Raw genomic sequence first — 12,875 nt, forward strand, 5'->3', positions numbered from 1 at the left:
GCAGAAGGTCAGCTGCCAGCAAATCAGTACATTCTGTTATATCATCTCAACTAACTTTCTTCCTCGAGGAATGGATTAAGGCATCTGATTCTTAAGAGGACGCTGGTACCATCTGTCCCGGGAAAGATGATGGAAGGTTGCATGGGTCCCATGACAGACCCACCCACATGGAAACGAAACACCTTCTCATCAAAAGGTTCTTTTAGGAAGGGCAGTTGGCTGGCATATGAACAATTATCGGACACACAATATGAACTCAAAGAACTCCAAACTGCATTTCCCCCCCCACATGAGCCAGATATTGTTACTCTCTGGTAACTAGTTACGTCTGAGCAATAGATTAACTAGTCTTTTGTGCTGCCTGCATAGGAATGCCACTTAAATTACAAAACTATAAATGATTAATTATTTTGTATATTACCAATTCATTAATAAATTAATGTTATACCATTTTCCCTGAAAGCAAAAGTATTTTTTTTTCCACCTCTGCTCGGTGAAAATTAAGAAACTCTGTTGTAAGAACAGCATTTAGCAAATAGCTATTTCCTTTAAAAAAAAAAAAAAAAAAAAAAGACCAATTTTCTAGGTACATCAGGACATCCATTTAAAATCAATACAAAAAATAATTCATTGTAAATATATAATATATATTTATACATAATTTGAATATATTTACATACATCCAGCACCTATATACGGCATTTGTGCTCTGTACTTGTGGGCTGACATATATTTTCTCCAATTCTTACAAAATTAACAAGGAAGGCAGAACATGCGTCCACCTTGAGTCCGACTGGTCCACAGCCAGTGACCCTCCATCACCTTGGTGGTGGTGAGCTGGAGGGGTCACGTGGCGGGCCCGTGGCCGTCCATGGTTCCATAAACATTCTTCTCTTCCTGGTGAAGGTTACAAGTTCTCAACTGTATAACTCTTTACAAGTGTGCCGATTGCTTTTCCAATTATTTACTCCTCTGATCCATATATACACGTGGAAGCAACAGCCTCCCTGCTCAGTGTAGGTCAGTCCTGTTTGGGGACAAGAGGGCCCCCACATTCATGTTTGAACAGTGCCGTTTATGTGTGGATACTGAGGAAGGCATGGTTCATAAGGCATGGGGTCCGGGGAGAATACAGAGTCATCTCCTGAAGAACAAGAGCTCCTTGTGTCAGGGTAACTAGGTGAATACGGTTCGAGAGGCTGCGAGAGATCCAAGTAGTCCTGAAAGAAGGGGAGAGAGATGTTTTATTTCATCTCGGGTCAGGATAACTAGGTGAATACGGTTCGAGAGGCTGCGAGAGATCCAAGTAGTCCTGAAAGAAGGGGAGAGAGATGTTTTATTTCAAACACAGGCTCTTGAGAGACAGATCTCAGAGTTGGGACAGGACAGGGATCTCCTGGAAGCTTCAGAGAGACCCGCCCATACCTCCTCTTCACAGAGAACCCTCTAAGGCTGCCTCATGTTGGTCTTTCACAAACCATTATAAATAACCACCGATAACAGACAGCAAAAATCCTTGTTGGGTGGTGACTGTCGGGCAGTCAAACTCAACACAAACCAGGTTCCTTTCTAGCTGCCTCCAACACTGAGATCCCATGAGTACCAGAGCAGAACTGGTCTTCAGAGGATCTTGAATGGCTGACTTTTTAGAAAAAGATCACCAGGGCTTTCTTTCAAGGCGCCTCTGAATGGACTTGAACTGCCTATCTTTTGGTCAGCAGTTAAACACATTAACTATTTGTAACACCCAGCAACCCCCCAACTCAATTTACTCAGACCTACACTGGCTTGCCTGCTATCTTCACCTGTCCCTGAATTTGTACAGGGTTCAAATTTAAACCCCAGAAAAATTTAGGACCATAACATGTCACCGATGCTCAGGGCTCTTGCTGAAGTATATTTAACTATTACACTTTCTAGGGTAATACAAGGGAAACCTTTTCTCATCCAGAAGTTAATTTCACAGATGTAATTCATTACTCTAAGAAAGCTCTCCAATTTGGAACTGTAAACAAGTTCAAAAAGGACTGGGAAAAACTGCTGTGTGTAGAATCCATAATGGGCCATTAAAGAAAAGTTTAGGACAATGGAGGTTAAGTTTCAAAGTTATGAAAGTTTGACCTTCAGAAAGTGCTATCTGTTCTCCAAAACATCCCTGGGTACTGCTGTGGGGGGCGAGCCCACTCACTGACTCAGGACCAGGCTAGAGCCAATGGAGTGATTTTTAAAAGAAGGAGTGGCAAACCGTGGTCCACATACCACACATCCATCAAATATGACCCACTGCTAATACCACCCATGAGCCAAGAATGGTTTTTACGTTTTTATATAGCTGGAAAGCATCAAAATAAGAAAACCATCTCAGGATACAAAAATGATATCAAATTCTTACACGATTATATCAAATTCAAAGTTCGGGGGGCATCAATGGAGTGTTACTGGAACACGCCCTTATTCGTTTACTGTCTAGGGCTGCTTTGGCCCTACACTGACAAAGTGGAATTGGTACGACAAAGATTCAGCACAGAAAAAGGGTAGGAAAAGGTTTCTAAGCTGGGGGACTTCTGAGTCTCACCGGCCCCTAACTGAGGCAGCATGTTAGGGTGGCTCTCCTCAGAAACACGCAGAACCCAAAGCTTATCCTATGGCATGTGGGAAGGCCAAAAGAGTACAGACCACAGCACAGTGTGTCTCAGTGCTATCAGAAAAGAACCCACGGAATGCTGGCGACTATACATTTAAAAAAAGAAAAAAGAAACCCCACTGTAATTCATCGCCAGGGTTGGCAAGAGACAAAGCCCCAATCTGAGGTGGGGGAAGTGTCAGTTTCAACAACATCAGCACTAACCACACAACTGGAACAAACACACCCACCACATCAAAAGACAGCTTTTTTGCTTACAATGATAAAAACGAAATTTTGTCCTAAAAGGAACCATATCCCTCCAGCATGTGGTAATGATTTTCAGAAGGAAAGAAACTTCGATTTTTAATCCGCTAGACAATACGGCATTCTGCAGTCTGTCTTTTAGGATGTAAATTTCAGTAGGCATGGACCCACTTTACACATTAAGTATAGAAGTAAACAGCCCTGAACTTGGACACAGGACCATTAAAGCGGAACTTGAGTGCTTTCTCCCAGTTCCCAAATGAAATCATAAACTTGCAGATCTGATAGGAAAAAAAAATTGGGATATCAGTGGATTCCAAGTCTAAGGATAACGGAACTTATTCTAGAAACAACAATTTTGGCAGGAGAAGAAAGGTTTTTTTTTGTTGTTTTTGTTTTGTTTTCTTCTCTTCCTTTTCCCCTTTCTTGAACTCTTCCTTTCCTTTCAACTTCGGAAGGTCAGCTGTGTTCATTTAAATGCAATCTTTCCCTGAATGCACTGCTCTCCTGAGCTCCACTCACTAGATACAGTTGCTGGGCTGGGTTTTCCTGTCACCAACATTCAATTCCCTATGGTTTAAAAATCACTCTAAATTTACCAAGGGGCTTCAAAACGTTTGTGGAAAAAAATGAAATGGAAAGATAATGGAATTCCCTCACAAATGTTTTGAGGACCCCCTCGTATTTTCTAAATTAAATGTATTATTTCCCATCTAGAGTCTTTGGGATCATCTTTTAACTGCTGTCTCTGTTGTCTTTAAGACGGTTTTGTTTTGTCCTTGTGTGTGTGTGTGTGTGTGTATTTTTTCCTCGTGTTTGAAGAAGTACAGTTTGTCTTCATTACATAGCTCAAGGTCATTCACTAATCATCTCTCTCCCTTGAGGTTTCACTCGATCTGATTGATTTCTCATCTTTTTGAGCGAAATTTTTCTGTTCTTCAGAGAACCACCCCCAACTATTCAACTATTGTTGTTGTTAATACCGTCAAGTCGGTTCCGACTCATAGTGACCCCGCACAGGGTTTCTGAGGCTGCAAATCTTTACGGGAGTAGAAAGCCTCATCTTTCTCCCACGGAGCAGCTGGTAGTTTCGAACTGCTGACCTTGAGGTTAGCAGCCCAATTCATAACCACTACACTACCAGAGCTCCTTTAGTGTACATCACCTCATGGCGACCCCGTGTGAGCCAGAGAAGTCTTGTGCTCCACAGCATTTTAAATGGCTGATTTTTGTGAAGTAGCCAAGCCTTTCTTCTGAGGTACACCTCTGCATGGATGGCCCTAAAGCTCCAACCTTTTAGTTAGCAGCTGATCACATTCACCGTTTGTAGCATCTGGAGGTCCCGTTTCAGTGCCCTCTTTCCATAGCCACAAAGGCATGATGGAGCAGCCACTAAATAAATGGGTGAATTCTGGCGTGAGTAAGGAAAAGTTTCTTTAGTTGGTAAAGATTCCAACTGCCTTATTGTAAAACACAAGGTGTACGTCCTCACTTGTTCTAGGAAACTGTATGTACAATATGTGCACGTGGTAAGAGATCGTGAGTCACCCCCCATTACTACCTGGGATGGGGGGGTTGGTGTCTCCTAATATGGAAGCTGAGCTAGAGGCTCTAGGGCACAGGCTGAAACTCGCCATAAACCCTGCTCCTCCCCACGCAAACCAAAATACTGCATTTGGACATTTCTTTCCCCTTCTCCTACACACACCACACCATTCCACCCACCAGCCTCACACCACAGTGTGAGTGTAACCTCAGGCATGTCCTTCTGTCTGGTTTTCTGAGTCACAAAACACAGTTCTGAGGAAACCAGGCTTTGAGGGAATACATAGTTTAACTCTGTGTGACCCCGGTGGAAAATGATAAACTTCATCACAGACCCCAGTACAGTGGGGGAGGTTGCATTTCAACATAGGGCCAGCGGGCTCCAGAATGAGGTTGGTTCTTACCTCGTTGGTTGTGAGAGTGAGAATTCGATCCAAGTCCTCGACCAACTGCTTGAATGTTGGTCTCTGAGAGGGAACGGCGTGCCAACAGTCCCGCATCATCATGTACCTGGAAAACACAGGTTTCCTTGAGGACAGAACGCCACATGGACTGGGTTCCAACCTGTAGTGTCCCTGTATAGGGTTTCTGAGGAGCAGCTAGTGAGCCTGAGCCACTATGTTGTTGTTGTTGTTGTTATTAAGTGCCGTCAAGTCGGTTCTGACCCATAGGGACCCTGTATAGGGTTTCCAAGAAGTAGTTGGTGAGCTTGAACTGCCGACTTTGCAGTTCAAACGGCTTTGCAGTCCGGCACATTAACCCACAGCGCCACACTAGGACTCTAAAGCCAGGCTTAATAGGTAACGTGGAGAAGTGCCCTAAATTATAAATATGTAGCAGAGCTTTTTCCAAGTTAGGAGGTGGTATTCACATTCCCTAGTGACTCATTACTGCCAGGTTCCTCTGAAAGATGCTTGAATTTACAAAAACAGGGCTTTGCACAAAGCATATGAGTGGTGAACCTAAGCTATGCTTAGTCCCGATGTCTCGGTTACAGGCTGACCTAGCACACGGGATGATAAGCCCACACCATCACTTTTAACCCTCTCTTAACACAGGCAACTCAGAGGGTCATGGGAAGAGTCAGATTTGAGCAGGCTGGCCTCAAGCTCACCCCCGCCACCCTGTGTAAACTGAAGCAGCTTTATCTTATCTGGCCGACACCTTGATTTTCGTTTTGAAGAAAGATTTGAATCGACAAAGATTCCTCAATTTTAAAACAAACAAGTAAAGCTTGGAAACCACAACATTATGGTCTAGTTCTGATGAATTAACTCACGCCCCCAGTCTGCATATGAGCCTCCTGGTTAACCCTTTGATGGGCCCACGTTCCCTGGCCTCCTTATCTTGAGGATGGGTTTCAACAGCTCCTCTATGCTAGCGAGAGCACGGGACATGTCAAGAAGCACAATGGATGGCTTTATGTGACATACTATAAAACATGGCCATTCATGCGTCGTCTACTGGGCATTGCAAAGCACTCATGGGATTACACACCTAAAATCCCCATGAAGTGACACATGAGAGGCAGCCTCAGGGACAATCACTCTTCTTAGTTAATCCTGGCGGAGGGGGAGGGCAGGGAGACTCCTTTCCAAAACACTGATTTTACTGCACAAGACACACGTCACACACACAACCTAATTTTGCACACTTTTCTAGAAAAGAGTTCATGGTTTTACAGCGAGGTCTGGTGCTCTAAGGATGGCAACTGAATTGTTTGTTAAGAGGTGGCTAAAATATAAATGTGCAGATGCTGAGGGTAGCTGGTAGATAACAAGCTAGACTAGAAATAGTCAGTGGTCAAAAGGAGACTCCAGAAACATCCACTGTCCACTCACCACGCCAAGGCCGCACACAGCGCCAAGGACAGGGCTCATTGGTCTTTAATCCTATGTACTCAGGCAGCACAATGGCCCATGAGTGAGGGGCAGCCACATAGATCTCCCTGTCATTCTGAGGGGAGACAGCTGCACAGGGAGACACCCCGGCTTGGCCTGGAATCCCCCTGTGTGATTTAAAGTCTGCTTCATACACCTCAGAATCATGTTCTTTCTTTTGGACAATTAATGGCTGTCCATGTGGCCATCTATCTCAGTCCTGGGAACAAGCCTAGGAAGCCTTAGGATCCTTCTGAGAGTGTGTTTAGATAGCGGGGGCCTCTGCGCGCCAAGAGGGCAGATGCGGCATCCGCAGGGAGACAGGGGTCCTTACAGCTCATTGGTGCAGTTCGTCGGTTTATCCATCCTGTGTCCTTCCTTAAGGAGCTTAAAAAGTTCTTCCACGGGAATCCCCGGGTAGGGCGAACCCCCTAGAGTGAAGATCTCCCACATCAACACCCCAAAGGACCAGCTGCAAAGAGGAGAGAAGAGAGTGTTACTGATGGGCCCAGGCACAGTTAAGAAAACAAACTCCCACTCACTTCTTACGCTCAGAGACAGATGACACATGTTTGCTGTCATCCATTCTGCATGCCTTCCTCAGCCCCCCTGAATAACGAGGACATAGAGATGTGCTGATGGAATGTTCCACCGGTATTCTATAAAGGCAGACCCCAGTGTCACCTTCCACAAAGGTATTCTTCTCGAACATGGTGTTTCCAACAAGCTTCAAAAAGCCCGACACACTTGCTCCCATCCCATTCTCCTTCCATCTCCCTGTGTGTTGGACTCAAGGAAGCTATTCATCGGGGCAGCAGAGGGAACTGAGGTCAGCAAGCTCATTCCCCACCGGGCTTGGTGAGGGGAGCCTGCAGGCAGGCATCGGGACTGACTGAGGTCACTGTGGGGGTTAACACAGAGCTGGGATGAAGATGGAAGCATCAGTGGCCCCAGATAGACAAATTACACACACCCGAAACTAACACTGTATACTGGTCCACCGTGGAACGTTCTGAGCCTAGTTCAGGAGATGCCCTCCGCAGAGAATCCGGCTCTGAGCACGCCAGGGCTGCATTCTGAAAGGTTGGTGGTTCAAACCCACCCAGGACCTCTGTAGTAGTGAGACCTGGCAATCTGGTCCCATGAAGCTTAGGGGAAGTCTAGGAAAGCCTACGGGATAGTTGTACTCTGTTACACGGGGCTGCTGTAAGTCAGAATTCAGTTTAACAGCATTCAGCAACATTCTGGGCAACAGAATGAAACAGTCGCCCGTTTTCAATAGAAAAAGAGACAGTATTCAGAAACCACCCTTGTGCCTCACTCTACTCATGGCAAACATGGGAATCACAAATGCCTTCCTCCTGAGGGCTGCTGGTAGTCCACTGTAATCTGTGCCTCTTGAATACAATAGGGCTCGACTAACTTGTTCCTAAAACTTTTCTCTAAAATGTCCTCTTCTGGAATAATGAGACTTATAAGAAATTGCAAACACAGCACAGAGTGGTACTAAGTATTTTACACCCAGCTGTCCCCAGTGATAGTATCTTCCAAATCCACACTTGTACTATGTCAGCAGACCATAATGGAAACAGTGCATCACTTCTGCTGTGTTTCTCTAACATTATCAAGGATGCAGAGACAAAACCAGAAGGTTTCACACAGGGAGTGGGCCCTGTGGGAACCACCTAGACTGAAGGCTTCTCAACACATCTCTGACCTTTAAACACAAACCTTAGTTAAAGGGGAAATAAAAGCAAACTGCTATCGAGTAGGAAAGATTTCAGGATTGTATCTTGAAGGGAATGAAGACCAGGACAACGGCTTGGCAAATTAGATAGTGGCTTTGTAGCTGCACATTCGTAACTGAGTTTGGGGGGAGGGGAGGCACTTCCGCTTGGGCAGAAGGGAGTTAGCGGTCCCACCTCCCCTGGGCTTTGAAGCCAGGCAGATTAGTAACAGAGCATTGGTTGCCAGCCTACCATAAAATCCGTCCTTTCTAAGGTCAATTCCTGCTCCTACTATCATTGTGTGAGAGACGCAACAGGTACCAAAGGCTGAGGAAAGGCTAAGAACATACAAGACTTTTTGCAGCTCTGCTGGATGAGGAACCAGAGAAAAGGGGTCACTTACACATCACTGTGGTGGGTGTAGACTCGATCAAAGAGGGCTTCGGGGGCCATCCACTTGACAGGAAGTCGCCCCTGCAAACATGGAAGAACATGCAAAAATCAATAGACTTCAGATGAGTTTACTTAGGTTGTGACCTGGTCCCTTTAAGAACTGGCAATAGAATGATTTTCAGCGGTCCTTCAATAAAGCAAAACTGTTGTTGTTGTTGTTGAGTGCTGTCGAGTCGGTTCTGACTCCTAGCGAGCCTGGATAGCATTTCCAAGGAGCAGCCGGTGCATTTGAACGCCAACCTTGTGGTTTGCAGTCCAGTGTTAATCCTACCAGGAGTCTTAACTCCCCTGTTCAAACCACCAACCGTTCCGTTAGCAGCCATGTGGCCTTAGCCACTGGGCCACCAGGGCCCCTTCCACAGCAGGGCTGTCACTGTAAAATGGCTTTTATTGGCCCTTCAACAGAGCAGAGCTAAGCTCCCAAGGACCACAGGGAAGGAGTGAGGTGCAGGCTCCAACACACTCATTGTACACTGTTACCCTGATGTTCCCCACAGCCATCTGTGCAGACAGACACTCCCTGTTCAGCTTCTCAGGAAAAGGAACCAAGCAACTTCCAGGCTCTCAGTCTTTGTATACAAGTCCTTATCGAAGAGTTGGTTACAAAGCAGAGGCTGCCGTTGATGATTTATGCATGAAGGCTTTACCGGTACCACCCTAAATGGAGGCTCCAACATGCCTGTCAGACTGTTGTACTGTGGTGGCTTGCAAGTTGCTGTGATATTTTAAATCCATGGTGGGCAGATTTCAGTGGAACTTCCAGATTCAGAGAGACTAGGGAAAGAGGGCTAGAGATCTTCTTTCCAAAAATCAGCCAATGCAAGAATATCATCTGACATAGTGCTGGAAGGTGAGGTCCTGGGTTGGAATGTTATTCTTGTTAGGTGCCATGGCACCGGTTCTGACTCATAGCAACCCTACGCACAGCAGAACGGACCACTGCCCAGTGTGCCATGCTCACAATCATTACAGTTGGGTCCAGTGTTGGAAGACTCTATACAACAGCCACAACAGTGAAACTCCAACACAACAACAATTATGAAAATCACAGGACTGAGCAACATTTCCTTCTCTTACACATGAGGTCACTGAGTCGGAACCAACTCGGCAGCAAATAATGACAAAGTGTAGCCTAAATATGCTTATTGAGAAGTAGACGAAGAGTAAATAAAGTAGTGGACAGAGGAATTGGTCCAGGTCTGGACCTGCCAGCTCTGAAGATCTAGAACAATCTGCCCCTCCTCCCCACCCCTACACATTTTCAACAAATACTTACATTTGTGGTCTTTTTGTAATAGTCTATATTGTTGATATCTCTGGCCAGTCCAAAATCAGCTATTTTCATCACGTTGTTTTCAGTTACCAAAACATTTCTGGCCGCTAAGTCTCGATGTATGCACTGAAATCAAGAAAGATGGAAAAGAAAGAACGCATTTCAAATGGCTCCATAGGAAACATCCTCGTATCTTACAATGCAGACAGAAAATGCATCTTATGTCAAAAACGGGTGCTTACTTTCTAAAAAATAAAAAGTGGAGGTCCCCATCATTACAAAGAACAAAACTGGTGAATGAACTTGAACTGCCAACCTTGTGGCTCACACTGACCTTGCAGTCCAGTCCTTATCCTACAGCATCACACGAGGACTCCTTCAATCACCCTACAATCTTTTCTCTCAGCCCTCGCTCTCCTCCCCTCTACGGGCAAACTTTCCAATAGTTTGTTCATTTTTGCTTCTTCATCTCCCAGTCACCCCTTAAATATTCGAATTCTAAATTTCCCACTCCTGCCTCCCTAGAAGTCTATGAAACCAGTTAGCCATCGCCAAGTCAGTTCCTACTCATTACGTCCCCATGTCCGTCAGAGTAGAAGCTGTGCTCATAGGGTTTCCAAGGACGGATTTTTCAGGAGATCACCTGACCATTTTTCTGAGGTGCTTCTGGGTGGCTCATTCTCCATTTGCACTATCCAGGGAGGCTGATGTTTAAGAAGAACCTCTTAACTGTCAGTTCCCTGGGGTGTGTCTTGTACATTCTCATTTATTTCTCTCTGCGGCTTCGGGGACACTGGTGGCTTCTTGCTCATTTTAGAAAACCATCTTTGTATTGAATTCTACTTCGTCCCCTTCTCTGGGCTCATTCTCTTCTTCATTCCCTCAGAATCTCTTGCCTCTGTCCCTTCACACAGAGACAGAGGACTCCCTTGCTGTTATGATAACCAGATTTCATCATGAAATATGTTATGTTAATTTGGGTCCAAAATCATCACCCCCTATTTTGGGAAGAAGTTAAGAAATCAAGAAGCAAACAGACATTCCCATCAAACACTTGTCCTCAGATTACTGGCAAAGGTTAACTCTTAGGGAAGAGTGTGTCCTAACCATCCACTCAGGGTGCTTGAAAAGGGGCCAATCTGAGACGGACACTCTGCAGAACAGTCAATTAGAGAAAACAGAGCCAAACTATCGTCACAATAGCAAAGAGAATTCTCTGTATTCCAGTCTCCCTTCTCTCGAAGATTCCTCATTTCCTCTGGACGTCCTGGCTAAGGAAGAAACGGGAAAGAATAAAGCCATGCACATGAGTGTCTTGGGCCAGACTGTTAGCGCGAAATGCTCTGACGTCGGATCTGGAGCTCTGCTCTGGCTTTCAGAGGCCTCTTCAAATTGAACTTCTAAGCCCGGGGCCAAGTGCTCCTGGTGATGTGTTCCCTGCAGGCTGAGCTCTGTGTGTCTGGCAAGCTGTGTGGTCAGAAGCTCCGACCACACATCAGGGCTCAGCAGACAGGCGCCACCAACGTCACCTCCACTATCATCTCAAGGGAGCCAGTGTTCTGCACGGCCACCCTCCACCCAGAGAGCTAGGAAACACCAAAGCCCACCTCCCGGGCGGAATGAGAAGAAATTGGAACCAATGTCCAGAGAAAAGAGCAATGAAAACCAAGCCACATTCCCATCACCCACTAATCCGAGTGATTTTCCAGCAAGGAGAAGCGACCAGTTTACACAGTGAGGGCCCGGACTGCATGTGATTCTGTTGTTTTCACAAAGGGAAGGCTGTTGAGTCCCTAAGGACAAACAGCCCTGTAACCCAGACAGACATCATTCTGGGAGCCTTCACATGGCTGACAACACTGGATCCTCAGGACAACCTGAAAAGTTAGCAATGTTGTTGTTGTTGTTGTTGTTAAGTGCTGTCAAGTCGGTTCCGACTCATAGCGACCCTGTACACGGTTTCCGAGGGTGTAAATCTTTACGGGAGTAGAAAGCCTCATCTTTCTCCCGCGGAGCGGCTGGTAGTTTCGAACCGCTGACCTTAAGGTTCGCAGCCCGATTCATAACCACTACGCTACCATAGTATGCCCATTTTACAGATGGGAAAGATAAGGCTCACTTAAAAAATGAAAGGCCCTGCTCAAGTCTAACACCTAGAAGGCTCAACATTTGGGATTTGGTTAAAAAAAGAAACAGTATAGTTCTGAGTTAAGAACGCAAAGCTTTTACAAGTACATGGCAGGATCACATGTAGCATGGCCAATTGTGCTTCTTCATAATTCATGAACCAGTTCTACCTCCTGCTAACTTTGCCTTTTCACCCCAGAAGGACTGAGTCAGAGTCTACTTTGTCACAAGATCCCCGGGTGTACACATACAAGTATTCACATCACCTGGGGCTCTCCGTCCTATGTAGGTCTATCTGGGATGGAAAGGCACTGTTCTCAGCCAAGGGGTCAAACTGGAATGAACCGGCTTGAAGTCCTGCCTGTCTGTCTCCCCTACATACCTGAGAGCAGCTCACAGACATGTTCTGCATGTTCCTCTCTATGTTCCCAGCACTTGGCCCCGAGCCTGCCTCTTACATGTTTACTGAGCTGAATTCACGAATACACTACACGAGTAATTAGCCAGAGACCCACTACTCAAGAGCCCTTTGTCCTTTCCTTCCGAGAGGTCAGTGTTCAACAAGGTCACTGCTAACCCACTGTCAGTGGGGACAGACCCATACTAAAGGGATCTCCCCCACCTTAGCCCTGCATCTTCACATCATTGCACTTTTCAGGAGCAAAGTTTGTGGTATTTGAAACAGGCTCCTTCCAAGGGGAGATTTCAAAAGACCTGCATCTACCACTGGCTGAGCGCTGTCCAGTCCTTATTGCTAGCTGACCTTCTGCAAAGACTTTGAGGACACTGCTGGGTCCCTCCCACCACTCAGGGCTCTGAAGGATTGATTGAGGATAGGGTTACACAGCTCACTGTGGTGGAGAGCAGTGAGTTGGACTGTAAAAAGTTCAACTGATTAAAGTTGTGTGGTAGCTATGTTTATAAAAATGACCCCCTCCCTGCCCCTCCCTTGCTGTTATGATAACCAGATTTCATCATGA

At 45.8% G+C, this 12,875-nt stretch overlaps 1 protein-coding gene across 4 annotated transcripts in view; it reads right to left on the minus strand.

The window, feature by feature from the left end:
- Positions 1-283: 283 nt before the first annotated feature.
- FGFR2 (fibroblast growth factor receptor 2) overlaps positions 284-12,875 on the minus strand; it is a 127,033-nt gene continuing 114,441 nt past the window's right edge. For 2 of the 4 annotated variants that reach the window (XM_006831414.1, XM_006831413.1), the window contains exons 13-17: positions 9,772-9,894; positions 8,446-8,516; positions 6,650-6,787; positions 4,840-4,945; positions 1,056-1,220 (exon numbers count right to left, since the gene is read on the minus strand). In XM_006831414.1, coding sequence (XP_006831477.1) covers positions 1,056-1,220; positions 4,840-4,945; positions 6,650-6,787; positions 8,446-8,516; positions 9,772-9,894 — 603 coding nt within the window. Of the gene's footprint in view, positions 1,221-4,839; positions 4,946-6,649; positions 6,788-8,445; positions 8,517-9,771; positions 9,895-12,875 lie in introns of all 4 variants that reach the window. The other 2 variants (XM_006831416.1, XM_006831415.1) reach the window with 2 other exon arrangements.

This window comes from Chrysochloris asiatica, unplaced genomic scaffold (assembly GCF_000296735.1).
Source record: "Chrysochloris asiatica unplaced genomic scaffold, ChrAsi1.0 scaffold00003, whole genome shotgun sequence".
In the NCBI taxonomy this organism is placed as follows: Eukaryota; Metazoa; Chordata; class Mammalia; order Afrosoricida; family Chrysochloridae; genus Chrysochloris; species Chrysochloris asiatica.